At 35.3% G+C, this 17,925-nt stretch overlaps 1 protein-coding gene across 23 annotated transcripts in view; it reads left to right on the plus strand.

Annotated features, from left to right (window-relative positions):
- The window catches only part of LRRFIP2 (LRR binding FLII interacting protein 2), a 102,416-nt gene that overhangs the window by 53,269 nt on the left and 31,222 nt on the right, over window positions 1-17,925 (plus strand). For 12 of the 23 annotated variants that reach the window (XM_019727639.2, XM_019727646.2, XM_019727648.2 and 9 more), the window contains 5 exons: window positions 1,773-1,841; window positions 4,741-4,830; window positions 10,974-11,018; window positions 12,458-12,574; window positions 15,462-15,533. In XM_019727639.2, the coding sequence (XP_019583198.2) occupies window positions 1,773-1,841; window positions 4,741-4,830; window positions 10,974-11,018; window positions 12,458-12,574; window positions 15,462-15,533 (393 nt within the window). The remainder of the gene's footprint in view (window positions 1-1,772; window positions 1,842-4,740; window positions 4,831-10,973; window positions 11,019-12,457; window positions 12,575-15,461; window positions 15,534-17,925) is intronic. The other 11 variants (XM_074312621.1, XM_074312624.1, XM_074312625.1 and 8 more) reach the window with 3 other exon arrangements.

The following is a 17,925-nucleotide window of genomic DNA, read 5'->3' on the forward strand; positions in this document are numbered from 1 at the left end:
CTCCTCACTTGTTTTCTTTATTTAAAGTATCTTTTTGTATTAATGCATAAGGATTTATTTCATTCTTTTTTTGACATTTAAGAGATTTTTAAAAAAGTAAACCATGTCCCTACTTTTTCCACTGACTGCCTCTTGGAGTTAGTTTTATGTCTGCACATTCTTTTTTTTTTTTTTTGTACACTCTTTCTAATGGCAATATATTATTCTATTAGTGTATGGACTGTACATTTCAAAAAATACTCCCTTAATGGTGGACATTTAGCGTCTCAAATTTTTGTTACTACAGACACTTGTAAAATGAACATTCTTATACAAGTAAATTTTTGTGTACTTTTATGAGTAGATCTGCAAGGTAAATTTCTAATCATGAAATGTGGGGGTGTCAATATGCATTTAAATTATTGTGTATATTGCTATATTGTACACCAAAAAGACTACTAATTTACATTCCAATAGCAAATTATGACTTTAAGAGCTACCTTATTATTCTTGACAATGTCAAAATTGGAGAAATTATTAAAGTGTCTTAATGGTCAACACAGGTTACTTTGTGCTGTGGACTAGGTGAGCTGTATGGTCTTTCTTTTACATACATGTTTGGCTCAGTCCTCCTGCAGTTTCCAAGTGGCACTTCTCAAGAATTCCACTCCTATAGTTAGTAAAAAATTACTCAGGGATGTTTAAAGAAATAAAAACTTTTTCACATAAGGAGGAAGTTTACTTTTAACCCACCCACTAATAAAATTCTACTTGGCAGATCTTCAGCCTGGTAGCATTTTTAATATCCCAAGTGTGATGGCCTCTTGCAAACAAAATTATTATAATATATTTTCAGTCAAGTACAGAATCTTGTACTTGTGTGCTGGCTAGAAGCTATTTCATTTGCAAGTTGAATTCAGAGTTATTATCTTAGTGATTCCAGAATGGTTTCTTAGTGATGTCAGAATGGAGATAACCTATACATACTGAAGATGAGTCTGCTACTGCTGGTGAAAAAGGAAGAAAACTGTAGGGTTATGTTAGAAATTCTCAACTAGTTGCATAAGAATGAATAAAGGAAAATAAGAATCATCATTTCAGTAGACTTGATGGTAGGAAATTCTGTCTTTGACTTATATTATTTCACTTTAAAATATTTTATTTTTTTCTCCCAAACTGAAACAGTAAATATACTTACCATGTTTCCCCGAAAATATGACCTAGCCAGACAATCAGCTCTAATGCGTCTTTTGGAGCAAAAATTAATATAAGACCTGGTATCATATCATATCATATCATATATCATATCACATCACATCAGACCCAGTCTTATAGTAAAATAAGACCGGGTCTTATATTAATTTTTGCTCCAAAAGATGCATTAGAGCTGATTGCCGGCTAGGTCTTATTTTTGGGGAAACACGGTATTTACCCGCTAATGGGATCCCAAAGGGCCTAGAGGTTTAAAAATCTTGAAATCCCTAGCTGGTTTTGGCTGGTTTACTCATGAAACCCCCCCGCCCCCCACCTTCTTTAATTTAACTTAAAATAAAAGATATAGTTCTATTTTATTCTTTGTGCTTTTTGGAAATATCTTTTGATTTTTGATGATAGTTCTTTATACCTTGAAACATTTTTTGTATTTAATGGTGCACAATAGATGGTGCCCATTATAACGTTCATACAGAGTATTTATTTGCATGTTTCCTGAAAGCTTACCTAATGTGCTCATAGTCACATAAGATCTATCGTGAAATTGCATCTTTTTCATTATCTGCTTTTAATATCTTTAGTTTATCGATGATGACACTGCAAGTGTTGCGTCTTCTGGTCATTCCAGCCGTGGGCGAAGAGAGAGTGTGGTGAGCGTTGTTTACATGCAGACACATACAATAAGTTCTAAAATTGCACATGAAATCTGTTGGAAAGTGAAATTTGCATTTGGCAAAATGAGTATATTCCTCAAATTTAACTTTTATGAATAATTTGCCTTAAAAAATGTGTTCCTGAGAATATATATTCTCTGTGGGCTATGTAAGCTTCATTAAATACTTGCCTTTTCACACCTCTTATGTGTTAGTCATTGTGTATTTGAAAGATTTTCACTTTTTATCCTTTGTTGGCTGTTTTATCCACACGTATTTATGTGTACAGTTCACTGAAAAACAGTTTCTCAAGCAAAATTAATGCTTCCACATTGTGTAAAACTCATAACTTTGGATTACAAGTCATGTTGCTATCAGTAGCTTTCTTTTCTGTGAATTTAAGTTTAACCATTGTTTATACAATGGTTTTAAGACCTGTGAACTTTTAAAGAGTTTTTGATGGCAAAATTTAAGAATTCTAATCTTAGAATTCAACTGGAGTAATAATTATAGATGCAACAAGTAGCTATGTTAAAGTACAAATTATATAACATCAGGTTGTTCTTTTGATGAAGCTGGATTTTGCAGAGAGCTGATGACATTTTTGCTGTATTTAAGAATTGATTTGAAAATTACATCGGCAAGGATGGTGTGTCAGCTTAGAGCTAGAAAAGAGAGCCCAATAACTAAGAGGCTACAATTCCTTTAAGAAAAATAGAAGGCCGTTTAATATAAGTCATGTTTTCTGAAAGACTGAAAGCCTGAAGTTTCAGAGAGAAGGGGAATACCAAGTGTTGTGAGATTTGTTGCCCAAACCTACTAATCTAAGGCAGTTGTGGTCCATTGGCTAGTGAATGCTCATACTTAACAGCTGAAGGAGAACGAACAAACCACTACACATGAAAGCACCTTACTTAGAAAGCGATGGAATGGAAAGGCAGAGACTTTAAAGTAATGGTGCCTGGGCTTGAACCACTTCTACACCTATTAGTGTGTTAATGGCATTTTTTTTTTTTTACAATGAGGATGTTACTGACTATCTTTGTAGGCGGGCTTAATATAGGGATTAAATGAATTACTATATAGAAAATAACTATCAAAATTCTGAGCCACCAGGTACCAATAAAATATAAGGTACGTGTAAATCTAAATTGTAGTACTGTTACTGTGAATAAAAATACTACTGTATTAGCCTTAGTGAAAATTTATAGTTGGAAGCCTTATTTGTCTCTGTGGGTGTGCTTCCATATTCTTTTTTAAGCAAGATAATCAGACAGAGCTGAGGTGAGGAATAGCTGATGAGCGAGGTAAAGAATAGTTATTATTTATTAATTCAACAAATGTTTATGGGGTGCTTATTATATGCGAGGCACTGTGTTAAGTGCTGAAAATAACATGGTAAACCAGACAGAACAGATTTCTGACTTATGTCCTAAGGAAAGAAATAGAAAATAAACTAGTAAAGAAAGAAAAGAAAAGAACCCTGGGATTGTGAAGAGAAAAAGCAGTTGATAAGATAGGCAACATTGAGGAGTGTGTGTGTGTGTGTGTGTGTGTGTGTGTGTGTGTGTGTGTATGTGTATGTGTGTGTGTGTGTGTCTCCCTTTGGATGGAGTGGTCAGAAAACGGTTCTCCAAGGAAAGTAATTTTCGAGCTGAGACTTGAAATGTCAAGGAACCAGCTGCTTGAAGAGCTGGGAGAAAGCTTTCTAGGCCAGCACTAAAGTCTAAGATGGGAAAAGACTGGGTGTGTTTGGGAAACCAGAAAGAGGCCAGTGTAGTTTTTCATTATTTTGTCCTGCAGTTTCCTGGTCTTGAGGAATGTGAAAAAGAGGATACTGTGGAAATTGGGTAAAAAGTGCAGTGGATATCCTACAAATAACTCTGCATTCAGCACATATGCACTTACAGAGTTGACAGCTATAATGAATGATAAATTTTGGGAAATGTAGTAGAAGCTTTAGGTAGATATTATTCTAGAAACCCTGCTGGTGAGAGGGATGCATGTCTTAAACGTGGGAGACTGCTGGCCCTCAGGCAGTAAACGATCCCTATAGAACTCTAGTTAGGATGAATCAAAGCTTATTTGACAGAGCTGTGATTTCATTCTGGAAGGAACCCCTTCACATTTCTGTTTTACTGTTTGGTTGTTTGTTTTTTACATTTGTGTTAGACATTTATTTTATCACATACCACAAGAGCTGATACATGTCAGTTTTTACTTTCTTTGCTAAACCAAGTATAATCTGAGCTGATCTCCATCAGACAGGAAATTCTTTCTAGATCCTTTGGTTGGGTGGTGCAAGCCCTGGAAGGCAGGGGCCCTGCTCTTTGCTCCACAGCAGTCACTCACATGCAGGGTTCTCAGAGGGCCTCTGCAGGGTAGCATTTCGGCCCCCCAGCCACGTTTGGGAATGGGAAGGGCCTTTTTGCCCACACAGGTAGCCCTTAGACCTAAAGGCCAATGCCCTGGGCATTCTGCATCCGTGGGACATGACACTGTTCTCACTGGAGACACCAGTATGTCCATCTCCTCCCAAAAGCCCCAGAAATTTCTACCTTCTTCCTCGGGCTGCTTCCGCCTTGTCCCCTTTTCCATGTTTTCTTGAATTCTCTCCATACCCCAGAGTCCAGTAAAATTCCCTTTAGGTCTGTAGACTTTCAAAACCTACAGGATGGCAACTGCTTTATGAGGCAAGTGGACCCAAAATCCAGGGAAGGGAGAGTGTGTCTCTTTTATTGTTGAAGTAGCTGTAGTGCAGTAGGTTCTTCATTTCATTTCATGATACTTTATGACACACCAAAAGAAATTTTTCCCCCTTATATGCCAATGTTCTTATCTTTTCCTTCTCTCTTTTCTTAACTTTTAAAGTCTCTCGTTTTTTTCTGACTGAAAGGTTTCTGCCGCTGATTATTTCAGTCGCTCCAGTCGTAGGAGGAGCGTGGTCTCTGAGGTGGATGATGTCAGTGTCCCAGATTTGACCAGCGTGAGTTATTGCATGGGACGGTGCTGTTGTCTCAGGCTTGTGACTAACAGCTAATACATTAGCGATTTTAAAATTAGGAACTTAATTTACTGCCTAGGAAATATTTATTTAAACACATGAGCATAAAATATAGTTATGTTTTGTTTTAGAATGTATATATTGATATACAGTCTAATTTTTAAATAAACTTTTTTTCTGTGGAAATTTTCCCTCAGAGGACTCATCAACAGCTGTAACAGTTGCAATATTTTGCAAATTTTATTTAATTTATTTCGTCCCCTTGCCATCCCTTTTCCTCCTGAATTATTTTAAAGCAAATCCTGTATATCACGTCATTTCCCAATAAATAGTTCAGTGTGTATCTCTAATTGAGAATTTTTCCATACTCACTATACCATTATCTTACCGAATGAAATTAAAAATAATTTCTTAAAACCATCTAGTATCTAGCCCATATTTAGGTATTCGTGATCGGTCTTAAAAATTTTGTTCCCCTTTTATTTTGGTGAGTTTGTAAAGTTCAAGGTAGAATTTGAAGATTGAACAACAAAATATATTACTTAGTAAAGCGTCACTAATTTATAGTAACTGGGAAGAATCCGAATAGATCTTAAACATTTGGATTATGGCGTTCTTTGAAGAAATGCCTGCCTATTCCTTTCACATTCATCAGCGACTGAATTTAGGAAACACTGTCCAGTAGATGCCTAGAGGCATTTGTCCGAATGAAGGAACCCCACCAACAGATCTCTACCTGCCTGATTTCTCTCACAGCTTGATTTTATCTCTGTGACATCTCCTCTTTGTTGCTGGCATTCGTGTTTTGCTCGTGGACCAACACTGTATGATTACCAAGCAGGCCAGTGGATGAGAGGCAGCATTTCTTACCAGGAAATTTAGAGTTTTTACTGAAGAGATAATTATTTATGTTTGTCACGTCACTGATTGTATTTAAATAGCTATTTCTGAATGATTTTAATCCTATAAAGTAATTTTAAGTGTGGTCCATAAGTATTCTGGATTGGTGGCTCAAACCTGGCTATGCAACAGCCCCATCTAACCCTTCCTTGGTCAGACCAAGGAATCTCTCTGCACACAAAGTTAGCAGGTAGGCTCGCACGTCTTTCCCCTGAAATATTGCTTCTTTTGTAATTTGCGTAGTACCCTGTTTTTTATAGACATAAACAATTTTAATTTATTGTGTATAACTTTTCTCTTAAAAACTTTGAATTCTATTAGCCTCTAATTTGTGATGTCCGAATTAGTGATTATGTCCTCCTTACATGAATTTCTTGGCAATTTATTTTAGTAACTGCACAAAAGTAAAAAGGTTGACAATTTTTAAAAAATCTCTCCCGGCTTCTACTAATTAAAAATAACTTTTCTTTTCCCAGGTAGTTATTTTGAATAAGTTACATGTTTTTAAATCAAATCATACATATTTAAGGTATATAACATGATGATTTGCTATACATACACACAATGTACATAGCATATATATATATATATATATATATATATCAAATCATCATGCTGTATATCTTATTATATAAACAAGATTATCTAGAGCAAGTTGGCAAATCTGGTCAGCCCTCTGTTACTTTATAGCTTGTGAGTCAGTGGTTTTCACATATATATATATATATATGTATAATATATGTATATATATGTGTGTATATATATGTATACACACACACACACACTTTTTTTTTCATCCACCACAACTGAAATGCTGTTTCCATTCAAAAATTTTCAATATACTGGGGATGTCAAAAAAATGTATACAAGCAGACCCTTTGGTCAACATTGCTCACGCAGTAGTTTGCCATAATCAGAAGTGTCTGGAAGCTGATGGTAACCACTTTGAGCACCTCTTATAATTGTAGAAATCAAACGTGACTTGTATTCATCTTTTGTTATCGGTATATATTGAGTATCACAATTTTAATACAGTTTTTCTTTCTTAAGATGTGTATACAACTTTTTTGGTACCCTCTGTATTTTGGTCTTTATATTTTTCAATGATTATCTAAGAAACCTATATAATATCCTTAATTTTGCCTTTTGGCAATGCTTAAAATATATGCTGGTCCCTTTTCTACATCAAAATTTTTTCTCTAATATTATTTCTTTTAAAGGGTATACTATAATTCAGCTCATTATGGACAAATTAGAAAGTGAACTTGATCTTGGTAAGATTTCTTCCCTCACTAACACTTTTTTAAAAGATAAGCTGGAAATTTGTACTTTTATGTGAAATATCCAGATTTTAAAATGCTCACCATAAGTTCAAAAATTTATACGATACTTTCTGGCTTCCCCATTGTGGATCAAATATATGTATGTAGTCTGCTAGTTTATAACTTCTGAGCTTGGAGGCACTGTAAAAGGGTGCCAGCCTTGATTTGGCAACATTCATTATATGGTATTTATTCTTGCTGTAACCTCTTGTCTTTTCTTCTGCACTGTTTTCCTTTCTGCCCCATGGATCAGGCTAGAGTAAAGGAAATGAATATATTAACTTCACTTTTACTGATTGCTAATAATTAGACCATTTCTGAATGGAATCCTCAACAAATTTTGCTTTGGGAGATTATTAAAATTAATTGTTCCCTTCCCTTTTGTCTTTGGAGAATCAGATCTTCTTTTTTCTGGTTGTTTTTTTCCAAACAATTTTTGAATAGCATTATCATGTCAGTATGTAGTAAATTAGAAGTTAATAAGGGATTATAATTTAATGACTACATTAAACAAACTATACTATAAACACTTTAAAATTACCTGTCAAACTAAGTATCTATTTGCTGAAACAATTTTAAAGGCCCTCTTAATAAGAGAATAATAAATATCTTTCTTTTAAGAAGAAACAGAAGTTTCAAAGATTGACAAAGTATGTATTCTAAGAAATACTTCTGGCATGTGATAATTTCAACAAATGATCAAGGAGTTTAGATTTCAAGAGAAACAATCTGTAATGTCAAGAGCAAAGCATTTTCAGATGTCCCAGACATAAATAAGGCAAAGGTATTTATCACTGATATATGGGAAAGATTATATTTAAGAGTTTGTTTACCAGTTGGTAATTTGAAATTCTTTAAGAAAATATTACTTTTGAACTTTAAACATTCAAATGGGAATATAAAGTTTGCTATCATGTACTCTTTTTTGAACATTAATACTAATACAAAATATTACAAGCTTGTTAGCTAACTTTCTATTTACAACTATTAAGGAAAAATACCCTTTTTTTGATTGGCAAATTACCTGTTTAATTATTTAGGAGTACAATGGCATAATATTACTTAGAATTTTTGGAGAATAGTAAACTATAGTCAAAAGTAATGAGCAAGTTCTGATGGGCCTCACTAGGGGAAAATAAAAGCTTTGCTTACTGTTTTTGTTTGTTTGTTTGTTTTAATTTCAATCTACCATTCATTATCCACTTTCTTTCTTTCTTTTTTTAGCAATTTGATGATTTATTTTCATTATTTTTCTCTATTGAAGTTTGTTTTATAGAATTGTGATCATATAGTACATACCGCCTTTATTTTCTGATTTTTCACTTACTAATCTTATAGTCATTTTTCATATCAGTGCATGTTCATCTTTTCCATGTTATTTACATGTGATTTTTTAAATCAGCTATATTTACCATGTTTTACATTAGGTCTTCAGACCTTATTCATCTTACAGTTGAAGGTTTGTACCCGTTTCAACTTGTCCCTATTTTATACCTTAATATATATTAAACATGATTACATTTTATTATATTTAAAAAGTCATTTCAGGATCTGGCAGACTCTTTGGGTCATCATTACGAACATTAGCTTATAGTTGCAATGTATCAATGTAGACCCCCTGGCTTTTAGAGCACTGGGGCTTTTAGAATACCAGGTTTCAACTAGTTTTTTGTCTCAGTGGAAAATAGCACATAATGTAACACAAAGGCTCAGAAGTGAGAACTGAAGAGTCTCTGGCCAAGTCACTGCAGCCAAAATAACTGGACTGCGGCATGGCTGCTCTAGGCATTTTTTTTGCTGGCGTAACAATCCCTGAGGCTTGGCACATGGACAGTTTGGGTTGCGACAATCGGGATCTGTCAGAAGAGAGAGAAAGCAGTAGAGTCAACATTGCCATGGACTAGTTCAGTGATGCAACCTCTGAAATGTAAGATTATTCCAAGCTGACTGTCTATCAAAAAATGGGTAGGTTCGGGGGTCATTTTTGTGGGAGGGGGACATGAGACAGAATTTCAAATAGACCTAGAAGAATGTTTCTGAATGCTGTTTTTCTCTTTAACTCATTAGTAGAAGAGAGTTGGAAGATACTCTGAGGAAAATAAGGCAGTTTATTCAGATGTAGTATTTCTTTAACTCTGAAGAATAACACATTAAATATGAGGTAATGTATTTTAGTAGTATAGATGCAATGGAAGATTATTCCTTTTTATGGCAAAAATTGCCAATATAGAAACTACTTTCATTGCCTGATTGTTACAAAACATTTCATATATGGTTTAAGAAAATCAGTGTGAACTAAAATCAATACCTTTTTTAGAGCATTACAGCAAGATGTAGCAAAAAGAGTTCAAAGTCTAATATAGTATACTTATGTTACCGATATAGTGGCTCATAGTGTAAGTTATTTACGAGAACATGAATGTGATAAATATGAATAATGAAAAAGAACAGAAAAACTTTCAAATATGAGGAAGTTAGAGTGATCTGAATAGAGCCAGAGATAATGACGTTTTGTGTTTTAATAATTAACTGAGGAAGGTTTTCAAATCTCTAGAGGGTTGGTCTAGTAATTGGAGTCTGGGTATATTTTCATTTAGTTAAATCTCTGTGTGACTTTTTTCCCTAATGGTAATTGGGACAGTATATACAGATGAATAATATGAATACTAGGGCATAAATTCATAAAACTGAGATATGGTTCCAGCTCTGACATTTAGTAGTCGTTCAACCTTCAGCAAAATCTCTCACCTTCAAATTTCTCTTTCCTTAGCTAAAGTCAGGGTTTTGGACTAGACCTTTAAGGAACCTCTGTTTTTGAAACATTGTTTAACTAAAAGAACCTTAAGGCCTATCAGCAGAAGCTAGGATAACTCAGTTATGGTATGTCCAGATAATAGGAGATATATGCAGCTGTTAAAATAGAGGTCAGTCTATAGGTACAGATGGGGTATGAGTCATTTATTCCTTAATCCAACAAATTTTGAGTCCTATATACCAGGTGCTTTTGATGTTAGGAATACAGAAAAGAACACAGACATAGGGTTTAAATTAAAGAGAGAGATCAGACAGTAAGTCAGTTAAATATATCATGGGGTCCGGGAGTGACAGTTGGCCATGAAGAAAAATGAAGTACTTTTTCTAATCACTGACACTTGATAAGGGAAAAAAGATATAGAATATATTTGAGACACTATTAGAATTCTTTAAAGACTTGGGAGTTGGTTGCCCTTGCAGTAAACATTGAAGGTCAGGATATGATGTGGTAGGGAGAGAAGCTTATTTCTCATAATCTTGTGCTGTTTCATGTTTTTTGTTTTTTCTTCTTTGATACGTGTGCATGTATTACTTAAAAAAAAAAAAAAACCCAACAAAACAAAAAAGACAAACAACGGAATCCTTAATGATGTGGGGGAAAATTGATGATATATTTAACATACCAATCTGAATTTTTTGTGGCTAAGTATACTAGTCTTATCTACATGTCCTGTGTCTTAAAAATGTTTAGATAACAAAATTTTTTTGGCTTTAGGTTTTATCAGACTTTTCTTTTTGAAGTGTACAAGTCTTTTTTAAGTGCTAACATTTGCAATGCTAAAACTTAAGTTTATGTATAGTTTGTTTTCCTTAATATGTTCAAATACCAAGAAAAGAAAATCTCTCTAAAAGCTCGAAACTTTTGTTAAAGGACAGCTTGGTTATTACTTCATGTCTTCCTTAGGGTAAGAATTAAAATTCTTGACATTTTGTCTTACGTATTTTAACTTTTATTCAGCTTTAGTATGTTTACTTCTAGGTTCAAAACATCAATTGAATTTGGAGAACTGAAATGAGGTCACTCTTTCCCCCTAAAAAAATCAACATGCCTAAGCATCTTTCCTGATTTTTATCTCTGTTCTTTTCTAGTTGGATGAAAAATCTGACAAACAGTATGCCGAAATTTATACAAGAGTGAGTATATAAAGTCCTAAGGGAATTAAATTCTCAAGGTCAATTAAGCTTACTTTCCACTACTATTTCATTCTTTGTTTTACTGCAATTGAACTGATGGAGATATTCTTCCTCTCCTCATCCATTTCCTGTCCTTGACCCCCCAAATTCTTCGGAGGTTGAATCATGTGAAGCACTGGGAAGAGAGGAGACACTGCATTTTATTTCCCTGAATGTCACCTCTTAAGCTTTTGGCTGTTGTTTTGATTTTCATTTCTTTAGAATTTGATCCTGAGAAGAAGCCATAAACATTGTAAATGAAGTGTCTTTAAGAATAGTGGTGACAAACTCTTATATTTTTCCCCTTAAGATATATATGTGTGTGTGTGTGTGTGTGTGTGTGTGTGTGTGTGTGTGTGTGTGTTTTGGTTTTTTTTTTTAAGCAAAATAACTCCTTTCTGGGAGTTGCTTTGTGTCAAAGTCTCTAACTTTCTTCTAGAATTGTTTTTGGAAACTCCTCTTAGAGAGATTATCAGGATTAATTTTATGCTATACCCAAAAAAGATATACCAGTTCTGTCCAATAGAAATATAGTGCAAGCCACAAATGTAAGCTACATAACATAATTTAAAATTTTCTAGTAGCCACATTAAAACAGTAGAAAGAAACAAGTAAAATTAATTTAAAGAATATATTTTATTTAACCCAAATATCCAAAATATTTCAGCATAATCAATATGAAAATTTATTGAGATATTTTACATTCTTTTTTTCTGCACTAAACCTTCGAAATCTGGTGTGTATTTTACACATAAAAAAAAAAAATCTCAACTTGGACTAATTACATGACAAGTACTCAGTGCCAGGAGCTATTATTGGACAGCTCAGATCTATGCCATTTATTAATCCAATAGCACAAGCTCCCATTTAAATCAATTACAGGAAGAGCTGTCTAAATTCATAGTGATACAGGGTGTTGTTGCTCTCAGCTGCAAATAGTATCTCTAACTTTATCAACAAAGTATTAGAAAAAGAAAAGATCCTAAAGAAGCAGCTTCAGGAACTAAATAGGGGGTCTGCTAATTAGCATATCAATTACAAAGTTCTAAAACTTTTTAAATTAATCTGATGTACTCACCCCAGTGTTGTTTACAGTACAGCAAAGATAAACTTAGAAAACAAATAACTCTCACACAAAACTACTTCCTTCTTCATTCTTACGAATTCTAGGTTCCAATAAAGCGTTTGAGTGAACGAAGTCATGCTTCTAGTGCCTGAGCCCTTCTCTGGGTACCCCCTCCCCAAAGCCAATCTGAATTGCCTGCAGGTTGCACTTGGTAACTTCTCATCTACACTGTATTATTAGATCTCCTTCACCGCCCTGCCCCATTGTTAGTTTCCATAGCGAACATATTTTTAAAGAAACAAGACTTAGGAGTGTTATGTTTTTTTTCCTCTAGCCTTCATCTCGAAATTCTGCCTCAGCAACAACACCTCTAAGTGGAAACTCATCTAGACGAGGAAGCGGAGACACCAGCAGCTTAGTAGATCCAGACACCTCATTAAGTGAATTGCGGGTAAACTGAAATTTTTGGTGTGCTTTTTAAAAAACAATGTTTTGGCTTCTTGGTAGTGTAGTAGTCTCCTGGAACTATTTAACATTTAATGTGACGCAGTAGAAAGAAAAGGAGTATGAATTCTTTAAAAAAAAAAATTGTGATTACAGTTCAAGAATGTGACTTCGGTCTGAAAGGAAGGCGATTAGTTAATTCTGTTTTCTATTCTCTTTCCTGAACTTTTGATGATATTGGAATGAGTTCTGCTAATTTAAAAATGGCAAAAAAACAAAACGAAACGAAAAAAAGCCTTTTGAATGTGTATAAAAGTAATTCTCTCAGAAATAATTGGTCATATTTTAAATGGAAAATATGTGGATGAACAAGGAAACAGACTGGGAATTATTAGTCTTGTGAGCCATTATGGTATTATTTGGCTGCTTGAGTACAGTTATCTCTCAATTTTTCATGGTAAGACAAATAAAATAATATTTGGGATAACAGAAATACCTGAGTAATGAAAAGTTTATTTTACCATTAGTTGTGTCTCCATTCTTATCAACCCTTTTATTTGAAAGATGGGGATTTTAAAAATGTATTTATTTAAATGTCTGTTTGCTGAACCTACTATTTGTGAGCAATGGGAGAAGGGCAGTAATAAAAATTTCATTCATTCATTCATTCATTCATTCATTCATTCATTCAACATTTACTGAACCTTTGGTCCTAGAGATTTAGGCAGTAAAACACACTTTGGACTTCAGGAGTTCATTGTTTCATAGGGAAGATCAGCTGATACAAACTAGTAAAACCAAGTGGTATGATATAATGGTAGTAGCAAGACCAGGGCTGTTAAGGGAGTTCAGAGAAGCATCATCTAAATTGGACTAGGAGACGAGATAACCAAAGGCTTTTCAAAGGAGAAAAACTGTGAGCTAAGGTTTGAAGGAAGAACAAAACTTAACCAGGAAGAGAAGTTGAAGGGGGAAGGCTTTCTTCCCCCTGAGAGAAATTCATTCAGAGAACCAGAAAGTTATCTGTATAGTGCACTTGCCAGAGGATGGGATGAGAAGTGAGTAGTGGTGGGTGACAGGGACGGCTGGAGAAGTAGTGATTGGCCCAATCGCCAAGCATCTTGTTTGGCAACCTAAAATGAATTCAGTTTTACCCTGACTCAATTGTGGGGTGTGAAATAGGGGAAGACATACTTTCTGAGTTGCATTCCTAAAGGACCACAGTTTGGAGGAAGCACTGGAGGCGAGGACAGTAACTCTGTGATTGACCAATGAGGATGAGATGAGCAAGTCAAAACTGTGATGGGAGAAGAAAATGTAAAAAACGTGCCCTGAAGAGAATACTGGAGGATAGGAAGTTGGTTTGTCAGTAGCGGAGAGAGATAGAGGGTTAAGAGAAGGTTTTTGTTTTCTTCTAAAGGCAGGATTATTATTTTCATTGGTTGGATTGAGCCAGTAGAGAGAGAATATGAAGGCTGAGGAACGAGAGGGGCAACAGACAGAGCAAAATCCCCGAGTGAGTGAGAGGATGAGCTAAGATGGATGGGGTGGCCTGATTTGGAGGTTCCCTCTCACTGGCTGAGTAGAGGAGGAGGTCGGAGCAGGTGGTGACAGAGCACGAGTGTAGGCAGGGTGGAGCCGGAGTCTGACTTGTGCAATGGGGAGCCAGTGAAAGTGGGTTGGGGGTTAGGACAGGGTGGAGAGGTTTGGAACAGTGGCAGTGGTGGCAGAGGAGAGCTGCCCCAGGTCAGCATGGCCATGACTTGGACGGTGTCAGTATTTACTCTTACTAAGTACCAGGCATAAGTGCTGGGAGTACAAAGTTGGGTAACAAAACTCGTACCTCTAGGTGCTGTTTTCTAGGGGGGACAAAAGGCAGGAGGACATAGCCTCAGACTTAGCTTGTGCTTGCCCTGTATTTCTTCTCTGAGAGAATGACTTCCTTTAGCGAAAGGAGATTTTTGTATCCTGGCATCTGGCTCCTCGTAGGTCCTCAACAAATGTCTGTTGAATGAATCAATGAGTAAAAGACAGACAAACCTACCAAAGAGGGAATGAAGGGGGCAAGGGAAATGTAATACAGAAATTGTGTACAATCGGCTTTGGATGATTGATCTGCCTGTTATTGCAGAATTGTATTTAGGGCCTTGTGGCAGTTATTTCCCACATAAATCAAACATCCAGAATAGACCTTATGTAGCAGGGAAACAATATTTTACATTTAAAATTTGACCGGCTTTACTTTTTAAACAAGGATTATGGTAACATTTGGAACAAATGCTTTTCTCATTATTTAAATGGTGTTCTCAGGGTAGTCTCTCGTTTGACTTTGTGTTTAAAATGTTTGGGTTTAACTTCCCTCCCTTTACATCCTTTCTCGCAAATTAATTGTGGTCAGTAACCAAATTATTGAAAGACAACTTTGTCCATATCCATTTATTATATTTTTTAAAACTTCTGCATGAGTCAGTAAAATTTGCTGCCTATAATTATTTTACTACATATTTTACTAGTTCTAGGTGAAGCCTTGTGCTCAATTATTTAAATGATTTATAAAATTTTAAAAGTTGTGTGTTAAAAATGTTATAATTTATGTAGCTTTTTTTCATATACAGTCCCGCCCCCATTTGCTAATGCTGTTTCAACAGGAGTTAATGCCAAGAAAATATTTAACACGTTAGTTTGATTACTCCAGACCTTCCCCAGTCCCGCTATCAGCTGATCGGTTTGCCCCTTTTAGTGGTTGGGAGTGGCAGTTACATATGTGTACTTTGATTTTTCTGCCTTTGGTCTAGAATATACAAAAGCAAGGTCACATTTTCATCTGACTCTTTTGACACTGAAGCTATGTTTATGTGTGGTTTTATGCAATGGTTCATTCCTATGTCCCGCAGGATATCTATGACCTTAAGGACCAGATACAGGATGTAGAAGGGAGATACATGCAGGGGCTTAAAGAACTCAAGGTATCAGGGCCCATTCCTCAGCCCAAGCATGCTGTCTGTACGCAGAAGTGCTGGTAATGGTGGCTTCACGAGTTCTGTTAACCCCACTGCACATAGCTTCACTAACAGTGTTTGTCTTTCAAGCATGTGCTTAACCTGCAATGCATAGGGAAGGCGAACTTTCGATCTCTGCTTATGTTTAAATGTTTAGTATATCGCTTTTGGAATATTTGGTAAAATATTTTATACCTTACAGTTTTTAAACCTTGTAAAATACTTGAATGTCTCTTGTGTCTTAGCCATATAAAATTGAATTGGGCAAACACCTAAAAAAGTATTCTAAGGATACTTTTTAATTGAGAATCAGACCTTAAAATTCTTCCAAGGTAAATAAGAGAGTATTGCCTATTTCTGTCACCAAATTCAATCAATATTAAAGACAGGAGGAAGAAGCATCTAAGAGAGCTTTATTACAAATATTCCCTCTGGAAGAAGGACCCTGAAGCCTGTGTTTTCTTTTTCTTTTTTTTTTTAACCTTTCGTTAAAAAGGGTTACACAGATTCAGTGCCTTAAAGAATTTGGCGATACATTTAAATGGGCCTTATCTTTTCTGAGCAAGGATGACTACCAGTTTTAATACAGGTCTCCATGTGAGGTAGACATTTTGGTTACAAATGGCACTTGGCTATCACACTCTTCTCCATGTTTTTATTACGAAATTCAAGCCTAATATGAGGAAACTAAAAGTTCCTCTGGACACACACATGTCCCTATTTGAAATAGAAATACTATCAGGCCTCTGAAAACGCATAAGCAAAACATTCAGAAAGGTGACTCAGGCTGTACCCAATGAAGCTAATGGGCATCCCTTTCATCAGCCTCCTTGGTGCGATTTGAAGTCGCCCAGCTCCCAGCCAAACCTCCAGGCAGGTGATTGTTGTCCATGAGAAACTTACAGGTGAGACTCAGGACCAAAAAAGGTAGGAAGTCCTATGGAGAGTGCCTGTGAGGGAAGCCTGGAAGCTTCTGAGTGGCAGTGTGAGATTGTCAGGAAACATCACGAGAATTACAGAGTTAGGATGCTATGTGCTCGTTTAGTCTTACTGCTCTAATCTTCAGAACTTAATCCCCCTTTTAAGGTTTTAGAGATGTGACTTTGGGAAATATCTTTGATCAAGGGACTGAATCCAATACATTAAATACACTCATATTAAAGTCTCATGTATCAGGAAAGCAAGCGATTCAGGGGCATTCTTACTTGCTTTTTATTTTATTTATTTTATTTTTATTCTCACCTTTTAGATCTACCATTTATTACATTCTTTGAAGGATACAAAAGAACAGATTAAATCTATTTGAGACTTTGAACAGATAAGATCCTTTTTCTTAATTCATGGTCAGTGTATAACTGAACCTGACTTCGGGTTAATATTTATCCTTGAAATGATTTTTAAATGGGAGAAAAATCATTTTTTAAAAAAAGATCTGATTGATTATAAAGCATGGTGGTGTGATGTATCTGTATCCTATTTAAAAAGGATGCTGGGTCATTGTTTATGACATTATTTTTGATTAAGTATGTCTGCCTTTTGGTGATTTTCCCCACTCTTGTTAAAACACAGATTGCTGGACCCACAGATTGTGGGTCTGGGATGGGGTTGAAAATTTGCATTTTTACCTGGTTCCCAATAATGCTGTTGCTGTTAGTTCAGACCCCACACTTTGAAAACCACTGCCCTAGACGGACTTAAGTACAACTAATTCCTAATGGGTATCACTATATAAGCTAGATTAAAATCACTAAAACTGCCTTGATACTTAAATTTAAAACAGTCGTCTGTGGTCTGTTGTTTAAAGGGCGAGTGCATTACATAAACTTTATGTCAAGTTTATTGTGTTATATATTATGTCTTTGCAGCTACTGCTTGCACTAGGTTTGATTCTCGTGTTCATGCAGTTATGCTCCATTTTATATGGGACTGAGTTGTGAGGAGGATTTTTTTAATGCTATTAGCTTCTAAGATGGATCGAATTCATTCTACATTTTGCATTGTGTTACGATACTACTATTTAAAATCATTATACAATTGACTTTGCTTATATTCTTTCTTTGGGTTGTATTTGTTCCCAATTCTAGTATAAACGTTGCTTGTTAATACAATCCTAGTTTGTGAAACATTATGAAGTGTATGCAAATGTGTGTATCTTTATTGACATAATTTGCGTACCATAAAATTTACAGTGTACAAAATTCAATGATTTTTAGCATAGCTACACAGTAGTATAACCGTCACCACAACCCAATTTTAGAACATTTCCATTATCCCCAAAAGAAACCCCATAAAATTAGCAGTCATTCCCCATTCGTCTCTCACTCCCACACTCAGCCCTGGATAACCGCTAATCTACTTT

The sequence above is a fragment of the Rhinolophus sinicus genome, linkage group LG10 (assembly GCF_036562045.2).
Source record: "Rhinolophus sinicus isolate RSC01 linkage group LG10, ASM3656204v1, whole genome shotgun sequence".
NCBI lineage: Eukaryota > Metazoa > Chordata > Mammalia > Chiroptera > Rhinolophidae > Rhinolophus > Rhinolophus sinicus.